The sequence below is a fragment of the Spathaspora passalidarum genome, assembly GCF_000223485.1.
Source record: "Spathaspora passalidarum NRRL Y-27907 unplaced genomic scaffold SPAPAscaffold_7, whole genome shotgun sequence".
Taxonomy (NCBI): domain Eukaryota; kingdom Fungi; phylum Ascomycota; class Pichiomycetes; order Serinales; family Debaryomycetaceae; genus Spathaspora; species Spathaspora passalidarum.
In genome coordinates this window covers 433,397-456,226 of record NW_006767431.1, presented here as the reverse complement: position 1 = coordinate 456,226, position 22,830 = coordinate 433,397, and the positions used below count along the sequence as shown (strand labels likewise).

The following is a 22,830-nucleotide window of genomic DNA, read 5'->3' as shown; positions in this document are numbered from 1 at the left end:
CAATGGGAAGGTATGAGAGAGAGAGAGAGGAGAATCTGTGTACAGGACAATGGGAAAACTCGTCCTTCTTTGTTATTTGTGGGTTTTTTTTTTTACGTGACGTGACTTTCGTTAAAGTTTATTGTTGTTGTTTATTGTTATTGTTTTTGTGGCTGAAATTTTTCTTCCGCTGGGTCACACGCGTTGGCAATTAAGGTATAACTTATAATTTTTAAGTTGGCAGTTGCAGTGAGATCTCAATTGGTGTGTAATTAGTTACGTCTGCTAGTCGAGCACGTCAATTAGCTACCCTGGTACATCAATTGATAACTTGGCTACGTGACATTGATTACATTTTGGCTGTGTTAGCACTGCCTCGTATCAGTCGCGGGCGCGCAGAATTTCTTGTTTCTTCTTACAGCAAAATCTACCCGGAAGGGGGGGGGGGAGTTGAAAACGGTACACTCACATTATTTAACCCAATCGGTCACACTTTTCGATCTGTCATTGTTTCAATTCAGAATCCGTTTTTTTAATTACGAATGATGCCCCTTGCGTCGTATTATCTTGCAATTAAACACCTCCTACGTCTAGAACGCGCGGTTTACTCAATTTGGAATAATTAATTACATAATAAGGTTTAAGGCTTATATAAGTTACTTGCAACAAATGGCAATTTAGTAATCTTTCCGTCTCTTAACTTGCCTCTAATTTCGATCTTTATATCACTGCCAATTTTAAACTTTTTGTCGATATATGCTTGGGCAATATTACCACCTAAAGTGGGTGATGGAGAACCGGAAGTGATATACCCAATTTCTTGGCTTCCATCATTGCTGAAAATCTTAAAATGCTCTCTTGGTGATGGTCCCTTAGAAACAACACCAATTCTTCTATGGGTGACCAAAGACTTGTCATTGATTTGTGATAAAATCTTAGAAGCACCATTGAATCCTGCATTGGCATCACGACGAGCCTTTGGAATTAACCATGATAAGGAAGCTTCGACTGGGGTGATTTGCTCGGTTAATTCATATCCGTAAAGGCACATACCTGCTTCTAATCTTAAGGAATCTCTTGCAGCTAACCCGATTGGTTTGACTAAATCAGGATATTCAGCAATTAACAGTTGGAAAAAGTTTAATGAATCCTTGGTTTCAGCAGCATTAGATGAAGGAATAGACAATTCGAACCCGTCTTCCCCAGTATATCCAGATCTAGCTAAATGAACTGTAGCTCCAATTGGAGACAACTTAACAAATCTGGTTTGGCCAAAGTAAATCTTGGATAAATCTTCGTTAGTGAATTTTTGTAAAAGTTCTTGAGCCTTTGGTCCTTGAATGGCTAATAAAGTACCTTCAAAGGTATTGTGGTTAACCAGGGATCCAAATGCTTCAGCTTCCTTTTTGATAAACTCAACATCCTTAGCTCTACAACCAGCATTGGTAACCATATAGAAACTATCTTCACCATGTTTAGTAATAATACAATCATCAATGATCCCTCCGTTTTCATTCAACAATACTGATAAACTAGATTCGTTCATTGGTAAACTGTTCAAATCAATTGGGGTAATCTTTTGTAAAAGACTCTTGGCATCCTTACCGGTGATCTTATGTTGTAACATATGACTGACATCAAATAAACCAACTTTAGATCTGACCCAATTGTGGGAATCTATGTGGGATTGACTGTTGTACAATACTGGCATTTCAAAGCCAGCGTAGGGCACCATCTTACCTCCAAGGGCAACATGAGCTTCATGTAATGGGGTCTTTAATAAATTAGCAGGAGCAGAATAGAATCTTTTAGCACTGGTTCTTAACATGATTGACTTGATGAATACACTTTAGAAAGAAAGAAAGAATGGTGAAAATTTGTAATATTTTTATATATAAAAAGAAAATTTAAACGTTTATGTGGAGAGATGAAGGGATACGAAGTTAAAAATAAAAACAATGGAGTCTTGCAAAAATTGTTGACTCGTGCGGGAAATCTCCGGGAGAAGTCGAAAAATCTGAAAAATTCTTTTGACTTCGTGATTCTTTTGGTATGCGCACTACCATTTCTGCAAGGCGTTTTTATTGGCCATAGTATTCTCCCACTCTAATATAATCGGCACTACAAGCAACCGCCATAAACACAAGCAATCCATAAATAATAATCGCCAATAAAGTATGGCCTATTCCAGTATACATTTCTTTTCTTATTTTCATATGATTGTCAATATATCCATGGTCTAACTTCACATTGCTAATTAATGATTCTTCTCTATTACCTATTTGTACAAATTGGCTGATAGACCTAGGATTATGATTTTTGAAATACAATCCAAACACAATTTGTGCGATATTGTATAGCCAAATCAATGGAATGATTATTCCAAGGAGTAAGAATCGTGATTGTCTCCTGTGTAAGTGCTTCCAATGATTGCATGATGCACACGTACACTCATCCAAATCTACATAGTCAGATTTTGATTCTCTTGGAGTTAGAGTGTTCTCTTCTAAGTTGTATCTGGTTGATTCCATTTTTATGGCTTGTCCTTTATTGAATTTTTTGAAGAGTTGTTTTCTTGGCTCTCTTTTATAGTGTAAATTTGTTATTTTTTTCGCAACTGTTTGGGAAAAAAGTTGCAAAAATTACCAGATCTGTCGATGGCAATAGACGATTTTCACACATTTTCAAAATTATATTTTGTAACCTATTCGATACTGAATAATAACAGATATAATGTATAATTATTTATTTTTATTGCTGGAAGTTGACCTTGACATCGGATTATAGTTTCACGTACGATATTTATACGGATCTGTTGCAAAATGAACATTCTCATAAGTTTGCTACAAAATAATATTTCAAATAAGTACTATCAATTAAGGCATATATATATATATTCAAATTAATAGTAATGGATTAAAAGTAATAATAGTAGTAGTAAAAGTCCCCCAAAAGTAAAATTAGTAATAGTAGTAGTAAAAAATTATAAAACAAGATTTTGGTTGCAAAAACAACCTACACAAATAAATATAAAAAAGAAATTATTGGTCCCGAGTCCCTGGCGATTATAATACAGCAATTAATTTTTCTTTCCAAAGATGTGAACTGGAAGAGTCCATGTTCTGATATAACTGTTTTGCTTGGTGGCAATGAATCCGAAAACAATGTACCAACCAAAGAATGAAGTGACAATCAAGAGAATACCACCAGCCTTGAGAGCATTAGCACTTCCCGACAAGAACCCACCACTCAAACACAATAAAGCAGTTAATAAGACAACTAATGTAGCAATCACTGGGTAAGTAGACTTCAATGATGCCAAGAAGATCACCACGGCAAAAACACACCAGCCAAGGAAATAGAATCCAAGAGCATTGGTTAATTGTTCTGGTGCTTCAGCATAAGCCTCAATAATACCAAAGGATGGGATGTAGATAGAAGCAAGGGATAACCAAAGCGAACCAAGACTTGTGTGTAAAGTACCGTTGTAAGTGTTTCCCTTGGCTAATTCCCAAATACCACAAAGAACTTCAATGGTACCACCATAGAAAGTGGCTAAACTAACAAGCACATTTGGAATGGCGATAGATTTAGTTCCGGCAAAGTAGCATCCGGTGACAAAGGCAGTCATACAGAAACCACATAATCCAAGAGCACCAGCATCGGCGAATTGATGAACAGCAGGTTGTATTGGCCAGTGAGGGTCGCTACTGTGGTTTTGCAATGAGTCAGAAGAAACACGCTTGACATCCTCAACGCTAGATCTATTTTCAGTGTCAGACATCTTTAAATATATTTACCAATAAAGAAGAAGGTTTTATTTTAGAACTGAAAATGTAAAAAGAGCCAGAAAATCTACTTACAAACCAAGCTATTTATATGGGTTTTTTTTGCAAGACCAAACGATATGATCGGATATCTTATAGTAAACGGCTAGAACGAGACGAACGTAAACAAACCTACACCGAAAAAAAACCACCCCACAATATGCAACCTTGGTTCAGTATGAGCAAAGACTGCAACGACCAATCGGGAACGATCATTTGTTTCTTCGTTATGGACTCATATTGAGGAACCCAACAGAAATTAAAATTTTTTACGTACCTATTTTTATCGCGCCACCTAAAATCCGCAACCCGCCCTGCTTTAAGTTGCATGATACGGTTGTATTGCTCTGTTTAATGCGGCATATTCTCGGCTGATTTTCTTCTAGGCGGCGTCATATACCGAATAGGACCAAACTGACACGGCTGGAGGCACTTGGTAGTATAAACAACAGTAAGAACAATAGTAGAGACAATCAGTTCGGTCGTTATGCAATTAATTTATTAAACTATAAAACAATGTTAAACCCGGCGAAACAAAAAAAAAACAAAAAAATGTCTCAAGCTTCGGCTGGCATTTATTTAGGATGGAAATTTAACTTCTTAAACTGGGGTAATGTCATTGGTGAAATCACAACATAACTATTGTACTCGGTAGAAATACCGGCAAAACAACTGTACCATCCACAGAGAGCACTAATAACCAATGAAATACCTCCACCTTTAGCACAACGGGAACTACCGGTCATTTGTGCCGCTGTCAATAAAAAGAACCCAAGATCTAATGTAATAAACAAGAGCAAAAATGGATATGTAGCCTTAAGAACAAGGAATAACAAAATAAAAGTATAGATACCCCATCCAAGTAAAACGAACCCGACCCCATTGGCAAACTGGTCCATGTCATCTTCGTAAGCTTCAAGGATTCCAAATGAAGGAATGAATAAAGCTCCATAAGACAACCAAAATGCACCGTAACTGGTAAATACGGTCCCTGCAAATGTGTTCCCAATAGCCATTTCCCAACATCCACTCAAGAATTGAACACCACCACCGAAAAACATACAACTGGAAATAATAACGCTGGGAATAGTTATACCCATGGCATCAGCCGTGTATAAACCAAGAACAAAAGTTGTTCCGGCAAATGCAGAAAGTCCGATAGCAGCAGCGTTACCAAAGACATGTTTTGGAGGACGTGCATAACCCGGATTGAACGTACCTGCAAATGGTGGTCTTAATTCCAGTTTTGGTACTCGTTCATCGCCAATCGTGACCCGACTTATTACTGTGGATAAATTGGTGGGATATTCAGAAGCTGGTTCGGCCAGCGTTTGCTTGTCAAGATCATTCCCGAAGGAATTTACTGAGTTTGAAGAGGACATTTTGTGTACTGTATAGTGGCTGCAATTAATTTCTTTTTTTTTCTGCAACTGAATTCTGTGAACAGTAGGTTTGTAGTTGTATCTGTTAATATAAGTTAGTTTACTGAACCGATATTTAAGAAAAACATCCTGAAATACTGGTATTATTTATATCCTTTCATATTGTCAACAAAATTATCCCTAATATTTCATATATTTCATCTTGTATATAGACATGCACACATGCGTCATAATAACCTTACCCTCACAGTATATCACCAGGTTTTTTCTCTCCCTTAGATGACCAAAACGATGCTGAAAAAATATTCCACCCCATTTCCCCATAGAAAATAAACAAAGCACATATATTTTTTTCTATAGAAGCTTTTTCCGAATTAAACATTGTTTGGTCATTTTTCCACGCTTGTTCCTTGTTTTTTGCTTGGCTGACATGATCATCTGTTTGTGACAATCACCAAAAGAAACGGCCTAATGTTTTTATTTTTGGTACAATGTTCTATTTTGTAAAAATTTCATGGGCGGACAATCATGCATCGGGCTAAAGTCCGATTATCGATCCCCCCACTGTCCGTGCATATGTGCAATAGAAGTGCATCATTTGCGCTGCATTCAACATCAATTGCGTTCTTTATTACTCAGCCTGTTTCATGTGGGGTTGACATTGTTGTCATAATTCGGGGAACATTCCTCTGTATTTGTCAATCCAAACTCCGAATTGTATTGAATATTATCAACAAGCTCTCACATATTCATCTTAGACTCAAATCGACTGGTTACAATCTTTCGTCTCTAGGGTAATAGGCCCGTAGTCAAGGTGCGCAACTTTGCACCTGAAAAATGTTCTATTTACAAAACAATAACAAACTAATTTAGCTTTTGACGTCACCCACTTTTAATCCTCGGTAGAACTCGAATTGACGTGACGCTATGGACGAGGATCCATTACTAGGAACAATCGTAAGGATTCCGCTATCGGTAGTAGATAAAGAAACACTGGGCACTATTAAGAGCTGTCCGCTATGGTTACACGTATCCCCCGCAACATACAAGGCCAGTAATGATCCCAAATTCGTCAATGTTTCCATCACTGCTGTATATCAAGAAGGGTATTTCCACACGACGATAACGAAAGATGTCATCGGAAACATTTTTCGGAAATCATCGGGGATTGAATCGGAGGATTATTATTCCGTGATTACGAGTTTATTCCCTCTCGATCTTGAAACTTTAATTGAGGTGAATCTGGAGGAGAGCTATAAAGAACTCAGCTTGAGTGCTAAGCTAGTGGCTAGTTCTAGTGATTATGATGAGAATCAAGATATTTTAGAATTAGGTGATTCTGATCCCAATAAACAGGGAATCACCATCACAATTAAACGAGAAGGGAAGTTGACGGTAACGGTAGGATCAATTGACCTACCAGGAATTGAATTTGACAAATATGACTACTTGCAGGAAGAGGGTGATCTATTCAACTGGTTGAGTTTATACAATCATCAAAATAAACTTTTACTTGACAATCTACGAGATTCGAAAGTCGAGGTGGAAACCTTGAAACAGGAGAATTATCTATTGGAAAAAAATAGCAGTATCGCCAAGAAAGATTTTGATTACATTATCAAAGATGTTGAACTGAGATTTTATCAAGTATTGGATAGCAAGAAGGATAAGATTTGGGAACTTACTCGAGAGCAAATTCCTCGGGAAAAATTAGTTGGGTTAAATCAAGAATTTTTGGAAAAGGAAGGCAAGTTGAATGAGATTAAACGAGAGGAAATTCCTGATGATATTGATAAAAAGTATGAAAAGAAGAGAAAGAAGACACCAGCTAAGAAAGTCGCCAAGAACAGAAAGACAACTAGAGGAAGGAAAAAGAAAGTTGAAAGTGACGACGAAATGGAAACTAGTTCTGAAGATGAGGATGACGATGAAAATACTAAAGAGAGCGTCGAGGAAGATGCGAAACGAACCAAAACGAAAAGTACAAGAAGAAGAAAGAAACCGGTTGAAAGTGATGATAATGAGTCTGAGCAAGAACATGAAGATGATGTCAGTATAAAACAAGAAGATGATGTTTTAATGTCCCCAGAAATCAAAGGCGAGGATTCTATTAAGGTTAAACTCGAGCCTGAGTCTATCAGTTACAGATTACCATATCGAAGTGATAGACAAATCTTGGATGATGCCCTTGATGAAGAACCAGAAAGTGATGTAAAGGATGAAGCTCAAGTGGATACCCCACATGAGAAAGCTGACGAAGATGAACATGGGTCGGACTATAATGAAGGTGACGATGATTATGATGAAGAAATAGAAGAAGAACCCGGGGATAACAATGTAACACAGCCAGGTCTACTTCTGTCTATGGAAAGCGCTGATTTGGCTAAATGTAAGGCTCCAAGTGTAGTTGAAGATAGTTTGAAAGAAAGTAAAAAGAAAAAATCACAGGCATCGCAGACTTCGCAGCCATCGCAACCATTCAAGAAAATAGAAGAATCTACACAAGGAGAAGAAACAGATTATTCCGAAGACAACGACGATGAGGAAGAGGAGGAGAAAGAGAAGGAAGTAAATACCAAAACTAATGAGAAGAATCCACCTAATGAAGAAGGTAAGAGCCAACCTGATGACGAAACAGATTATAGTTCGGATGAGTAAGCATGCGACATTTATTGGTAGACAAACCCCATAAAATAGACCCTGTGTTATACGACATAACTTTACTTACAACAGCATGAGTGAAGCATCTACGAAAGTTAAAAGTGTAAAATATTTCAAGCTTGGAATAAAGTTATTCATTTGTACATATTTGCAAACCGTGACTTAAAGATCTAAATTTAGATCGTTATTTCAATATGCTTGTAGGGCTATTTCGTAATTTCTGTATATATATAGAGAGAGAAAACGACATTTCCCCACCAAACATCCATACCGCAATAGTACCCCAAATCATCTTGGGAACAATTTTCTTTCTTTTTTTCCACCTCATGTATGTCGTTTCCCGTGGGACAAAAAAAATTTTTTTTTTTCATGTTAAATCAAAAAATGAAATCAAAAAAAATTCTTTTCTTCTTGTTTCTTCTTTTTCTTGATATTCCATTCAGCTAATTTGGTATTTCAACATTGAATTGTTAGGGAAGTTTTGTACAAGTTTTCATTGTCTTCCTTTTCTTTTACCTTACACATACTCCGCATACATACCCACTCCACCCTATTGGATCAAGTGTCGTTTATTCACCTTAAGCTTTGCTCCATCTGATAGAAAAGTTCTTACCCGCTGTATATCCTTACTTTGCAACAAACTGTTTTTCACAAACTTACAACAACGTTGATATAAAGCATCTCCCACTTTTTCACCAGACTAGCATTGCCCTTTCACTTCCTCGTCACTTTTTTTAATTTGGTGTTTTATTTTTGAATTCTTTGGTGTTTTATTTATTTCACTGATCTGATCCATCATCATTCCATTTTTTTAGTTCAAAGTTTTTAATTCAAGGACATTCAATTTGTGTTTTGTTTAAGTTTATTGGAGTATTTATAAAAGATTATACAAAGTCATAGAGATTCGGTTTTCTTCGTTTATTTCGTATCATACACATTTAATTTTCAATTTGATTTTATATTTATTCAAGCATGTCCTATTACGATCCTTATCAAGGTTTACCTCCTCAACAATACGGTCAACCACCATACTATCCCCAGTATTATCCTCAACAGGATGATCAAAGTATTGTCAACGGTCAAGAGAATATTCAACAACAGCAACAGCAACCAACTATGGAACCGCCAGTTGCCAGTTATGACCAATATCCTCAATATCAACCTGAATCTCAATACAATTTTGTCAATGGAAGTGGTTCTAGTGATGTTACCATTGGTAACGAGTTTTATAATGATGATGGCGTTTACGTTTCTAACCAAGTTGTCAACTCGGGTAACGGTAACGGTTACATCAATCAAGTTGTTCCTCCTCAACAACAGCAGCAGCAGCAACAACAGCAACAACAGCAACAACAAAATCAAGGACAATTCAATCAAGGTATTCAATCTCACAACCAATCAATTGTTGGAAATTCCGTCCCAACCACTCAAGGACAACAAGAAATGTTTCAACAACAGGAATCTTCTTCAGTTGCTCCTTCAAGAACTGTCTATTTAGGTAACATTCCTTCAGACATTCAACCTAACGAATTATTGGATTATGTTAGATCAGGTATTCTTGAAAGTGTCAGAATTCTTCCACAAAGAAACTGTGCGTTTATTTCCTTTGTTGACCACCAATCTGCTTTATTATTCCATTCCGATTGCATTTTAAAGAAGTTGAACATTAAAGGTCACGATATCAGAATTGGTTGGGGTAAGAATGGACCTATTTTACCCGCTGTGTTGGAAGCTATTCAACGTGATGGTGCCACCAGAAATGTCTATTTAGGAAAGTTAAATAACCCTATTAGTGGTGAAGTTATCAGTGAGGAAGAATTGAGAGAAGACTTGTCTTGTTATGGGGTTATTGACTGTATTAAAATCATTCCGGAAAAGGGGATTGCATTTGTTCATTTCTTGAGTATTTTGAGTGCCATTAGATGTGTGGCTAATTTACCATTGAAGGAAAAGTATTCTGACAAGAAGTGCTTTTACGGTAAGGATAGATGTGCCTTCATCACCAAGACTCAACAACACAATGCTGCTCAATACTTGGGTTTGGCTCCAGGTATGGAACATATTGTCACTGCTGCTGATCGTGAATTTATTTCTAGCGCTTTGGTGCAACAGTCTGCTGCTGCAGCTCAAATTGCTACTCAAGCCGGTGGTGCTAACAACTTGGGCAACCGTACTGTCTACTTGGGTAACTTACACCAAGATTCCTCGGTTGAAGAAATTTGTAATGTTGTTAGAGGTGGATTATTGCAAAGTATTAGATTCTTGAAGGAAAGACACGTTTGTTTTATTACCTTTATTGATCCAATTGCTGCTGCTCAATTCTTTGCCATGTGTCAATTACACGGATTAACCATTCACAATAGAAGAATTAAGGTTGGATGGGGTAAGCACTCGGGTCCATTGTCCAATGCGTTATCGTTGGCTGTTTCTAATGGTGCCTCAAGAAACATCTATATTGGAAACATTAACGATTTCAATTATTACAATCCACAAAAGTTGCGTCAGGATTTCTCCAAATTTGGTGACATCGAACAAATCAACTATTTGGAAGAAAAGAATTGTGCTTTCATCAACTTTGTCAATATTGCCAATGCCATCAAAGCCATTGATGGTATAAAGTCTTTTGAAGATTACAAAGTGTTAAAGATCAATTTCGGTAAGGACAGATGTGGTAATTTACCAAGGCAATTTCAAAATCAATCCAGTAATCAATTGGGTAGTTTAGAAAATGGCTCTTCGCAATCATTTTCCGATCACGAGTTTGGTAATGGTAATAACGTTCATGAAAGAAGCACTTCTCTTGAACCAACCACTTCTCTTCAACAAAGTTTCACTCAACCACAACAACAAATGGATATCTAAATCACTTAGCTTGTTATTATTATATGGGTTTTTTGCTTGCCCGATTGGCATTATAGAAAAAATTGGAAGATTTACAAAAAAAAAATTGGACATTTCTAGAATAATTTCTTTATATACTTCTTTCTGTTTATAGCATTTTTATTAAACATTTTTATTATTATTTTTATTATTATTATTACTATTACTATATCTTGGGGATGATCTTGATGAAGATGATCATGAATAAGAAGATCATCACGAGAGCAATTGTGATTTTTATCAAGAACCATAGCCCGATTCTTCCTCCTGTTTTATTCTCGAGATAATTGTTTAAATTTCGATTAGTGGCTTGAAACAAGTTTGCATTTTTACTGATATTCTCTTGGGTCTCACTCAATATGTTCAGATCTTCACCAAGGATCTTGGAGCTGAATTTCAAAGCACTGGATTTCAAATTGGACGTCAAACCCAGTAATTCGTTCAAGATATCGTTCTGGATGGATTCATGATATTCATTGACTTTAGTTATGTCCTGATTTGAATCAAGCAACGATGAGGTTTTCCCACCCGCCAATAACCGTTTACGTAACGAAGGCAAGTCTTCTTCTGGGGCCGGCCCTTGCTCAACGGTGCTTTCCTGCTCAACTTTTTCTACTGGTCTGTTTTGCTGTTCGTAAATATCAATCAATTTCGAATTGACATAGATTTTCTCATCAAGAACATCAACAAACAAGTGGGTAAACTTGTCGTATACTTGAGCGTATGACTTGTTCGATTTAAACTTGTGTAGTTCTTGATTGATGTTGGATAAACTATGTTTGATTTGCTCGAGTTTGAACTGGGATATGTAGGGCGATATCGTGATTATTGTATCATGATTGAAATGGGTAAGTGTGGGTATATTCAACGAGTTTATTTCGGTTGAGTATTGATCTATTATTGTTTCTATTGTGTGTATTGATGTCATATGGATGAAGAGTAGTCGTTACTTTATAGTGTGGGACCTGTTGTCTTTTTTTTTAGGTTTGCGTGGATCAAGAATAGCGTAGTATAGAGAAGAGTTGACAACGCAGAGCAGCAAGCACAGCAACAAACGCATCAAGGTTACTTCCAAGTAGTAGTAACCACATTCGGTCAGATGATATCTACATTCGTCTACGCTAGTTTAGTGTATGTCAGCCCAACTACTATCAAACAACGATCTACGGTGTTAATTAAAAATGATCGTGGTTAGCGAAAAAGGCTTAATTTAGATCTAAGGATTTTAAGAAAGTTAAAAGCGATCATAGATTCCAAAAGAATCTGGACTAATGTGTTTCACTTCTTTATATCCTATTTGACATAAGGAAAAGAAGTGAAAAGTTTCTTTCAACGGTTTAAATTTTTTTTCCTTCTTATGGTGATGGCGATGGTGAACCATTTTGGTAAGCACACGCTATTCATTTGACATCAATTTTGGCAATTGCAAATTGCAACATCGGTGGAAGAGTACTAAGATGTGTCAAAAACCAACCATTTACTTTACTGAAATAGGAGTTTGTTTCAAAACTAGAAATGATTCAATTGGAAAAATTCTTAATTTCTCCTAAATTTTAACAGATTTTAGTATAATTATAAAATGAATATTACCCATTGAGTCAAGTCGAAATTTAATTCACTCCTTAATCGTGCGTATGACACATTATGTTACATATTCTTGCATACACTTGCAGCAGACACTTTAATGGTGATACTATATATTAGGTAAAACCAGTCGTCAAATTGGACTCATTTGCAACTTACACATTTGCAACATTTGACAAAGTGGGGAGATAACGCACAAGATGGCAACTATCTCCTAAGTTCACCCCTGTCAGATACTAAGTAACAAGCAGCAACCGTATTTCACATAATCGCGACGCAAAACTTCTTGGCTCTGTGCTGTTGACCCCTAGAAGAAGGTGGCAATGTCTCAAGATTTATTTTTTTGTGGTGGAAATGCAAGAGAACTCGATGTGCATAAAAAATGTTTTATTTTTTTTTCCCCTTCCATGTTTCGTGTATATAGTCCAGGTTGCATCTTTTAGGGAAATGTTACTATGAGCCATTGACACAGACACCGGGGCACAACCACATAGAATTGCTGGCTGAACAACCGTATGAGTAGTGCGTATGAAACAACTATCAAGTGATGACTGGTGATGTTTTACAATTATATGGGGTTAGAGTTCAGTTTTTGAGACAGCCAAACACCTTGGGTGGACGCTAAAAAATAATTATTGTTTATGTTTTTAATTTTTTTTTGTATTGTCTTTTTTGATTCAATTGTTCTGAAAAGTTACCGCAAAAAAAAATTCATGTTTATGTTTCAGAAGATTGTTTACATCTCCCCAAGAGCTTACACGCGCAAGGCGTCAGATCAAATCGTTTTTTTAAATCTCAGTTTGTTCTTTCGCTCTGTCAATGGGGGGTGGAAATCCCACCCCTCCTCTATCCGGCCGCCCCGCACATGTTGTGCCCCCCTCCACCCCCCTTTCGGTGGAAAAGTAATGTAGTCAGGTGGAACGAGAGTCACTGCAAATTAAAATTTATACTAAAGCAGTTATTTCCATAGCTACGTATAAATGACTCCTGTTGAGAAGTAAATAGTTGCGAAGCAATCATTGCATAATGGCTTGTTCCTAGCGAAGTATGGCGGAAGGTTTAAAAGGGGAGATTAAAAACCTTAAATAAACTTTTTTTTAAAATTTTATCAAAAGTGTGATTTTTAAGCCTGCAGTAACCTCTACTGGTCCAGTATAAACACCCTGCCATATTTCCGGAATAACCTGTAAGTGGTAGTTGTTGTTATGCCGAGATTATTGTGATTTGATTATTTTATGGTTGCCCCAGTAAATGGTCTGAAAATTTTTTCTTTCAGGAGTACAAGGGACCTAATTTGTGTGTTGAGTATCCCAAATCGGAGCGGAAGTTTCTTTTTCCTATTGATGAAATTAATTTTTTTTTTTCGTTTACATTATATGTCACAAGAAATATTCTAGACAGCCAAAATTGTTTTTATTACGGTTCCAGGTAAAAAATTGGAATGTTCTTATTTATGGTAGTATACAGGAAGTTAATTTCTTTTTAATCTTCTATCCCAGACCTTTTCATGATTGGATGGAATACCTTCAGTCAATGGGGTAACATATTGAAGATTGAACAAGTTATGTCCATTAACTGTTAGTATTACCCATTGAAACATGTGCTATCTTGTCCCAGATTCTCTCGACTTAAATACTGCTAGCTTAGTTACATACCAATCGTATTTTGTGTGGTTAATTATCTCGAACGTCCGATTTTTATTTTTTAACTTTCCAATTAATTTTCTTTTTTTTTTTATTTATTTTTAGTAATCATTTTGTTTTTGTGCGTTCATTACAAGTTTTTTTTTTTGTTTCATTTAAATAAAAACAAATTTCAGGGTAAAACTAATAAACTTTTTCTTTTTACCATATTCCTAAACCTTGAACGATTGAATCTTACAAGTGGTACCAGGGATAGTATAATTAACTCAGCAGAACAGTCTAGATCAAGCTACTACAATTGCAGATCAAACATACACTCCCTGTTGCAAAAAATAGTAACTCAAGAAAACTCGAAGAATTCCTACCACCTTCCCACTCTTGGATTGCATTTTACCTGTGTGGAATCTCGAATTTAACCATCCTGACATTTACATAGAAAATCCTACACACACATCAAATTCAATCTTGAAACATCACTAGACGAACCCCTCCGATCCTTGACCCATCACCTTTGATTTATGATTAATTAAGATACATCCATCCTATATACGAACAATCTTCCCATTTGCATATTTTTTTTTACTACAACAAAAACTAATACTATAATGACACCAGCTTACCTTTTACTCCTTCTAGGAGCATTAGTAACACCCACATATGCCGACGATTGGACGGCATTGGGATGTTTTTCCAGATCATCAGTATCAGCATCATCTGCTGGGACGTATATCTACCAAAGTTCTGGGTACTGTCAACAAGAATGTGGTGGAAAAAGAATAGCTGCCTTGATTAACGGTAACCAATGCTACTGTGGTGATCTGGACCCACTGGACAGCGTGGATAAGAAATACTGTAATAAACCTTGTCTGGGTTACGGCTTGGACATGTGCGGTGGAGCCAATTATTTCACCGTGTACGTCAACTCAGATGTTGATAACGAAGGCGACAGCGACGATGATCTGAGCAGTACTACTAAGAGCACCAGTAGCAGCACCAGTACAAGTAGCAGTAGCAACAAGACTTCATCGACCAGCTCAGCTTCATCCACGACATCTTCGTCTCAAACACACACCACCGTGGTTTCTACAATTACTGATTCTGAAGGAGGCGAGCCTTCGGTTATTTACAAAACCGTTGTCCAAACTCCAAGCCATTCTTCAACATCTGAAACACCAACTGAAACTGAAACTGAAGCAGAAGAAACCACCGCTGCTGCAGACAACAATAACAAAAACAACGACAAGAATAAAAATCAATCCAAATCAATTTCCGGTGGTGCCATTGCGGGTGCAGTAGTTGGTGCAGTTGCCGGTGTTGGAGTAATTGCGGCCTTGATCTTCTTATTCGTACGTTATAGAAAGAAGAAGGAAGAGGATGAGTTCGATGATATTTTTTCAGTAGGTGAAAACAAGAATGACATGTCCCCAAGGAATGGACCACCTTCCGATCCTTTCCTGAGAGGAGGAGGCTACAACCAATACAGCAACAACCGCGCTCCATCTCAACAACACACACAGCGAGATTCTAGACACCTCAGTGTGTATGGCCATGACTACAAGAGCAGTAGTGGTACAAGCAATGGTGACCACATATATTCCGACGAATTTGCATTCAATGATAGTAATTTGTCTCCTCCTCACCACCCAGAATATGGAAGGAGGAAGTTAAGTACGGGGTCCTTACCAGATATGATAGACAGGCGACCAGGTTCATTGAAAGTCGTAAACAACTAGTTGCTACCAAAAAAAAATTCTTTTATTCCGTTATATTTATTTCTTCATTTCGTGGGTTAATTTTCATTTGATCTTTTTTTGCTAGAAAAGCAGTTTCTGCATATATTTTTAATGTGTATGTACGATTTTATAAGCATGTGTATATTAATTTTATATCGTTATATGATAATAAGAGCATTGATCTGATTTGTTTCACCTGGGAATGTCGGATGTATGTCAATGTATTGTTTTTATTGACACAATACCAATTGACCACGCGATCGTAACGTACGCGACAACATGAAACAATTACCAATCGAGTAATTTCATAATTTGCCAAATCAACCTACATAGCCCGGCTGCATTAGCACTAATGTTATTGTTAAATAGTTCAAAAGAAGTAAATAGTGTTGGAAGCTCCAATTCGTATATTTACGACAGGTCCTAATTGAGTGATTCATAGTGTAAGCGCCATGGCGAAGTCCACCTACTGAAACCGCCTTTTTGGGAATCAAATGAGTTCTAGTCTGGTAAATATCTTGCAAGTAGAACCATCGGTATTTATACCATAAATCATATCTGAGCCTCTTAGCGACGAAATACCGTTGTAATTCAAGTAGTTTTCGAAATTTATCTGTATCGTCATACCCATGGATGATATATTTATCTAAAGATATGCGGAAATGTATCGTGAGTTGTACCAGATACTGAATCCGGAAAGATGAAAGAGAATGGAACAGACTCCTCATTCTCTTCCGTAAAGTTAGTTGCCAACTACGTTGCCTGTCACTCAAGTCTACTCCGGGAATTTCGGGAGCAATATCTCTAATGAGTTTTTTTAAAATTTATAAGCTAATTAGGGGGTAAAATGTTTCTGTCATCATAAGGAGCTGAAATCGATCGGTATTTCAAGGATAGTGGTTGATACCCAAGATAATGATTGATGTGATTTTGAATTTCGATGATGGTGGGATGTTTCCCTATAAATTCGCCGGCAAGTTCAATTATACTGTAGGGAAATCGTCAAGTTCTAATGTAACCGGCATGTCAATAGTGTGTAAAGACAAGTGAGGCAAATAAGGGAAAGGGGTTTAAACTTCTGACAATTATTCTATTTTAAACTCAAGAAGCCAGCAATGGCAAATGTTCAAAGGGTATGGAAACAAGTTCATAACCATTTCATAGCACAAGAATATATCAAACTAATCCTCGTCCTCCCTTCCCCCCGAGTAGAAATCTCGTTCATGTGATTGGAAATTTCATGTTTGACCATGGTTTAATACTTGTATTATTTCCAACATTCAACTTTGTTATCTTAAAGCGCAAAGCATTAGAATACCTTAATTGTTGTACTCTCTCATGCATTAGACAATTTTGCAACAACTGCTCGTCTATAGATTTTTTTTTCGCAATTTAATCACGTGCAATACACACAAACTAGGTCACCAACCCTAATTTCACATTTTCTGGCAGAATTGTATGGTGCGCACCACAAAAAAATTTTCAAACTGTCGCATCCTAGGGCTTGGGTTTGTAAAAAGAGATTTTATATACGTTTTTACTTCTCTTTCTTGTTAGTACCATATACATATACACACTAAATCAAAATGTCTGGTTCAGGTGCTTCCGGTAACAAATTCCGTATGTCTGTATGTGCCTATTTCGAACTTGTAACAGCAGGAACGAGAGTGTCGTCATGAAGTATCGTGTGAATGAAAAGTGAAAGAGATCTTGAAGGGAGTGAAGAAGGCCAAGAGAAGAGAGCAGAAGGAAATAACATGAAATATCAACCACAAATGCCAACTACAATGAACCAATAAGAAATAATTAAGAATACTCAAATTTAAATAAAATTTTCAAAGTGGTGTCCCCATCTCAGATCTTGTACGAAGAAACATCCCCCGAAATGGCAAACACATAATTACAACCACTTCAGAAGGAACTATATGTTCAGCGATAACACACATGAAAACTCTTGTTGCAATTATAACTTGATCATCTACTAACACTTATTTATAGTTAGCTTTGCCAGTTGGTGCTATCATGAACTGTGCTGATAACTCTGGTGCTAGAAACTTGTACGTTTTAGCCGTCAAGGGTATTGGTGCTAGATTAAACAGATTACCAGCCGCCTCCGCCGGTGACATGGTTATGGCCACCGTTAAGAAGGGTAAGCCAGAATTGAGAAAGAAGGTTATGCCAGCCATTGTCATTAGACAATCCAAGCCATGGAGAAGAAAGGACGGTGTCTACTTATACTTTGAAGACAATGCCGGTGTCATTGTTAACCCTAAGGGTGAAATGAAGGGTTCCGCCATCACCGGTCCTGTTGCTAAGGAATGTGCCGATTTATGGCCACGTATTGCTTCTAACTCCGGTGTTGTTGTTTAAGAATGTACAATAGTTAGTTAGTTTAAAAAATAATATATTTCCTGCAAGAAAGAAAGAATCGTCATACATGCAAATTGTATTTATATAATATATGTAAAAGAAGAAAACTAAAATCAACTATCCTTGTCATCTACCGTTGCTTCTTTGATGGTAGATATCTCATCGGGGGTTTCACCCTCGGCTTCGCGCTCACTCTCTTCCAACTCGAGTTGGTGATTGTTCAGAGGATATGGTAACTTATCACTACCATTGCTTGGAGCCTGTGCAGGCACTAAATAACCACCATTGCTATATTGTAACAAGGGTGAACCGGCAGTCGCGATGAACTGAGGAGGTGTAGGTGCATTACCAAGCGAAGGCGACACTGGGAAGTATTGTGGCTGTGGTTGTGTTGTCTGTTGTTGTTGTTGTTGTTGTTGTTGTGGTGGTGGTGGAGGAGGTGGTTGTGATTGCTTTGATGATGATGGTGTCATTGTGGGAACCAGTCCTGGATGTATCATACTAGGTGTGATTGTGAAATATTGTTGTTGGACCGGATCGTAATATTGTTGTGGCTGCATTGGATTGGCAGGAACATAGTATTGGTATCCTGCTGGAGGGGTAGAATAGTGACTTGGTTGGTTCGACGATTGTACATGGGGAAGTGAATGTTGGGACTCATTGGCGACTACTTGATACCCAGAATTGTTCGGATCTTGATGTTGGTGGTGATGGTCATGATGGTCAAGGTGGTCCGAACTATCACTAAGACTATTACGTTTGGAAACAACAAAGGAGTCAACTGGAGTTATGATTGTCCCATCACTGTTTATCATGTTTGGCAACCTAGGAGACAAGTTATTCTTATGGGAGAAAGTTGATGATAAGCGGTTGGCATTGGCTATGGAAGTTGCTTGTGATAAAGGTCTTTGTCTAGAATAACGCTTTGAATCACCCGAAGTTAACGAGTTTAATGAGCGTGCTCCATCTGCAGTACGTCTGCTTACTGAACGTGATATTCCTGGACTAGTAGTTGAGCTTCGCACTGGGGGATGCTCATTTGTGATGGTGCGAGCTCTTGCTGCTGGTGTTGGTAAACTTGTCAACTTCTTAATATCTTCAAACCAAGCAATCATGTTTGCATACGTATCAGTTCTAAACACCCAGTTATGAGTTCTATGAATGAGACCGTTGGTCAGCTTGGAAACTAAAATGAACTTGTAAACACCCGTGGATTTCCCATCATCTTTTGAATGTTCACTGACAGAACACGAATCCAAAGGAAGTGAAATGGAAGGCATGGGGTCCTTTTTACGATCATTTGACTTAAACTCGTGGATATAATTACAAGTGAGGACAAACCACGCGGTTGAATAATTCTTGAGATATTTAGATCTTCGTTCGAGAAATCCTGACCTTACAGCAATGTTCAAATTAGAGTCAAAATCAGGAATCAGCAAGTCGGCCATTCTTCTGCGGGGTATGGAAATATCAATAAATGTTCCATTCTTAATATTGGTGGATGTATTGTTGGAAACTGCCGATACTCCGAGATTGGTAGATGGTAAATTTCTTGAAATGAATGCATCCCATTCAAACGTACTTTCTTTGGAAAGGAACCCATTGTTAATGTTGGGAACCAAGAATGTAGATAATGTAGACGATTCAGTGCTTATCAAGTTTAAAAACATCGAGACGTAATTTTGAATTTCCATGACGACAATGGACTCTAATTTTCCACCGGCATTTTGTAAATTAGAGTAAGCATCATGAAGGTATCCTTCTTCTTGCATTTGCCTTCTCAATTGGCGATCCAATCTCATCTTTACTAAATAAGGATCAAATCTAGAAACATCTCCCGGGTCAGTTGATGAATTGTTGGAATGCAATTTCGAATCAAGTTTGTTCGAATGTTCAATGGCTTGATGGTACATGTGGAGTAAGTTCTTTGTTTCAGTCAACTCCTTGCCTAAGTTAGTTTTGAAATCATTTTGCAAGTTTTTAATTTCTTTAATCTTGACGAGCAAATCCTTTCTTAATTCTTCTAATTTGGGGATAATAATGTTGTTTATATCCTTTAATGTCTTTGATGAATTGGTTACATTCTGTTGATGATACTTTGTGAGAACTCCAGGAATGTCTCTGATGGACCCATTTCCAACCGGTAAGAAATATTTGACAACATTACTTGCTTCTTCTCTTACCGAAGATGCCGTATTATTGGAGTTACCAGAAGAGCCACCAGATACGACCGCAGCAGATGTATTCAAAGTGGCGGATGCTTGTTGGAGTCGTAATTGTTGTCTGACTATTTCTTGTTGGACGTTAGCGTATTCTCGAAAGTAGTTGACGAGTTCCTTGATGATTGATCGCCACGCTTGGAAACGTCCAGCCATGACTTCGGTGGGGTACTCCTTGTCGGAGCCAAAGTTGAAAGGTAGGGCCACCGTCAATGGATTATGTGGTTCATAGGGCATATTTGTATATTTGTAAAGTTTATTGGAGGAATGAGTGTGACCCAAACTGTGGATGGCTGAGTAGGATGAGTTAGGGGGGGAGGCGCGGCTGGGATTGTAGTAGTTAATCAAACCGCAAGCTGTATGATGGAGTGGACGTTCCTTTGGTTGAACTAAGCTCTAATGGAAGGTACTACTTTGCAGGAACAAATAAAGGATGGCTTGAGGTGAAAATTGCTTGGATTGGAAAATACTGGTTTAGTTAAATTGATGAAATGGAATGATGAAATTGCATATGGGCCAACCAAAAACGGTCCAAGAAAATATGAACCAGACAATGGCACTCCCACACACACAAGCAAGCACAAAAAAAAATAAATTAGAATTCCAAATTTTTTTGTTAACGAAATTTAAGACGTGTATCGGAGACGAACTGGTAAATGGAAAACAGATGCGCGCGAGCCGAGAGAGAGAGTGTGTATGGCGGATTGTGAGTGGGGATCGCTGGTGGGTCGAGGTTGTCTTTGTGATCCCAATAGTATAACGGAAATATGAAAAGAAACAATAAAACCCCTAAACAAGAGAATTTTCTGCCTATTTCAGTTTTCTTATTGTTCTTTTTTCATGTAATTTTCATTCAGCCGGATGTTCCTGACATCCAGCCTGCGCCGTTGACCACAAAGATAATAGACATAGGGGTAAGTCAATTGTTCTTAATTCTGACCGTTGCACTTTGTGCGCGTTTTGTTTGGCTAGATGTGTAAGGTTGCTCTATTTTTAAGCTTTTGACAGGTGATTATGTGTATGGTCTAAACTTGCATTAGGTAAACATTAGTCAAGATTCGTCAATTCTGGTAACACTTGGCCAGCAATGTTTTAACTGCACACGATATAAGCTATCACTTCACAGCTATGGAAAAGGTCCTACATTAATCCAGTGAATCCTCTAATTGGGCTAGTACGGACCAATATTGCAATCAAACTAATATTCACTACATATAAAAACAACTATATAGAGTGAAACACAAAACTAAACATATGTGTCAGTCACCTTATCAAGGTACTTCCAAACTTTATCACAAGTCTTTTCATCCATGAGATCTTTTCTTACATGGCTTTGTCTACCATAGGCAATACTATGAGATCTGTTCTTCACATCAGGAGACAAGGCTGCGAAAAGTTCAGTATATGCACCATAGCGTGCAGGATGAAGGGTCAACCAAAAGACCACTTTCTCAAACATGGTACAATCCTTTTGTAACCCAGTCTTTAAATAACCTGGGCATACGGAACTACTGATCACATTAGGAGCATTATGCTTGAGTGACCACGTTCTTGCTTGGATAACAGTACCGGCCTTGCTTTGTCCATACAAGGTTACGGCATAGTATCGCGACAAAAACATACTCTTAACTTGCTCATAGTTTAAGTCATCCCAGAAAAACCCACCCTGTGGAGCAAAAAAATGGAACGAAGATGATACCCAAACGATTCTTGATTCTCCAGGCTTATTCGTCTTAGAAGTCTTAATAAAGATTGGATCCAAGAGTCTTTGTAATAAATGGGGTCCAATTACGTTTGTACCTAATTGCAATTCATACCCTTGAGCAGATTTGCTGCCTGTAGGTGGCATCAAGACTCCTGCGTTGTGAATGATAATATCCAATCTAGTTTCGCGTTTACAGAATTCTTCAACTGCAGGTTTAACCGTAGTCAAATCACTCAAGTCAACCTTGACAAAGTGGATATCGGGGTTGAATACTTTATACTCTTGGGCAACCTCTTTACGAATTTGGGCAATTGCATCCAAACTCTTTTGTTCATTTCTGGAAAAAATGTAAATTCTCGCTTCGGTACTACCAGCCAAAGATTTAACTGTTTGATAACCAACTCCGGAATTACCACCAGTAACAATTACAACCTTACCCTTTAAATCTGGATACTTGTCTTCAGTAAAGCTTGGTTTGCCAGGGTATTGGCCCTGGAATAATTGTTTCCAATCTGCACACGTTTTAGAAGGAATTTTTGGATTCATAATGAATTTTTCTTTAGTATTTGAATAATGTCAACATGAGTAGGATAATTTGTTTTTTTTTGCAGCCTATTATATAGTACACTTGAACGGGACGGAATTCTAATGCAGCAAGCCGTGCCGTTGCTCTTCAATAGTACTTAAATCTATTTTCCGAAACCCGATGGTATTAACTGAGTTGATTATCGGCTCCGAGAGTTAATTGTAAACATAGTTTATTTTCTATTGTGGTCTTCCCCTCTTTTCGCCCCTAACGATAATTTTTTTCACGGACATTGCCTAAAGGGGCTATTCTTGGTTATGT

The 22,830-nt window shown here is 37.6% G+C and overlaps 11 protein-coding genes across 11 annotated transcripts; 4 read left to right on the top strand and 7 right to left on the bottom strand. All coding sequences in view use genetic code 12, as the record gives it.

The window, feature by feature from the left end:
- Positions 1-425: 425 nt before the first annotated feature.
- On the bottom strand, positions 426-1,847 carry GCV1 (glycine decarboxylase subunit T; the record flags this gene model as incomplete). Its single annotated transcript, XM_007377355.1, has 1 exon — positions 426-1,847. The coding sequence occupies one exon, from the start codon at positions 1,805-1,807 to the stop codon at positions 620-622; it is 1,188 nt and encodes a 395-aa protein (XP_007377417.1).
- A 213-nt stretch (positions 1,848-2,060) lies between these two features.
- Positions 2,061-2,510, bottom strand: ASG7 (Asg7p; the record flags this gene model as incomplete). The annotated part of the gene is made up of 1 exon (XM_007377354.1): positions 2,061-2,510. The coding sequence occupies one exon, from the start codon at positions 2,508-2,510 to the stop codon at positions 2,061-2,063; it is 450 nt and encodes a 149-aa protein (XP_007377416.1).
- A 333-nt stretch (positions 2,511-2,843) lies between these two features.
- On the bottom strand, positions 2,844-4,293 carry SPAPADRAFT_63280 (acetate uptake transporter family protein; the record flags this gene model as incomplete). Its single annotated transcript, XM_007377353.1, has 1 exon — positions 2,844-4,293. One exon carries the CDS (start codon positions 3,761-3,763, stop codon positions 3,059-3,061), a length of 705 nt encoding a protein of 234 aa, XP_007377415.1.
- SPAPADRAFT_63279 (acetate uptake transporter family protein) lies at positions 4,289-5,345 on the bottom strand (the record flags this gene model as incomplete). Its single annotated transcript, XM_007377352.1, has 1 exon — positions 4,289-5,345. A coding segment is annotated over one exon (625 nt), but the record flags the coding sequence as incomplete, so codon positions are not given.
- A 460-nt stretch (positions 5,346-5,805) lies between these two features.
- On the top strand, positions 5,806-6,874 carry SPAPADRAFT_157476 (uncharacterized protein; the record flags this gene model as incomplete). Its single annotated transcript, XM_007377351.1, has 1 exon — positions 5,806-6,874. A coding segment is annotated over one exon (759 nt), but the record flags the coding sequence as incomplete, so codon positions are not given.
- A 1,947-nt stretch (positions 6,875-8,821) lies between these two features.
- SPAPADRAFT_143763 (uncharacterized protein) lies at positions 8,822-10,711 on the top strand (the record flags this gene model as incomplete). Its single annotated transcript, XM_007377350.1, has 1 exon — positions 8,822-10,711. The coding sequence occupies one exon, from the start codon at positions 8,822-8,824 to the stop codon at positions 10,709-10,711; it is 1,890 nt and encodes a 629-aa protein (XP_007377412.1).
- Positions 10,712-10,895: 184 nt separating this feature from the next.
- Positions 10,896-12,043, bottom strand: SPAPADRAFT_73170 (SNAP receptor; the record flags this gene model as incomplete). Its single annotated transcript, XM_007377349.1, has 1 exon — positions 10,896-12,043. One exon carries the CDS (start codon positions 11,655-11,657, stop codon positions 10,896-10,898), a length of 762 nt encoding a protein of 253 aa, XP_007377411.1.
- A 2,119-nt stretch (positions 12,044-14,162) lies between these two features.
- WSC2 (Wsc2p) lies at positions 14,163-15,874 on the top strand (the record flags this gene model as incomplete). The annotated part of the gene is made up of 1 exon (XM_007377348.1): positions 14,163-15,874. A coding segment is annotated over one exon (796 nt), but the record flags the coding sequence as incomplete, so codon positions are not given.
- A 1,382-nt stretch (positions 15,875-17,256) lies between these two features.
- Positions 17,257-18,130, top strand: RPL23A (60S ribosomal protein uL14; the record flags this gene model as incomplete). Its single annotated transcript, XM_007377347.1, has 2 exons — positions 17,257-17,317; positions 17,688-18,130. The coding sequence occupies 2 exons, from the start codon at positions 17,276-17,278 to the stop codon at positions 18,057-18,059; spliced, it is 414 nt and encodes a 137-aa protein (XP_007377409.1).
- On the bottom strand, positions 17,291-20,515 carry SLM2 (phosphatidylinositol 4,5-bisphosphate-binding protein; the record flags this gene model as incomplete). Its single annotated transcript, XM_007377346.1, has 3 exons — positions 17,291-17,316; positions 17,688-18,330; positions 18,409-20,515. 2 exons carry the CDS (start codon positions 20,513-20,515, stop codon positions 18,173-18,175), a joined length of 2,265 nt encoding a protein of 754 aa, XP_007377408.1.
- Positions 20,516-21,468: 953 nt separating this feature from the next.
- Positions 21,469-22,679, bottom strand: SPAPADRAFT_157463 (uncharacterized protein; the record flags this gene model as incomplete). The annotated part of the gene is made up of 1 exon (XM_007377345.1): positions 21,469-22,679. One exon carries the CDS (start codon positions 22,527-22,529, stop codon positions 21,525-21,527), a length of 1,005 nt encoding a protein of 334 aa, XP_007377407.1.
- Between the last annotated feature and the right edge of the window lie 151 nt (positions 22,680-22,830).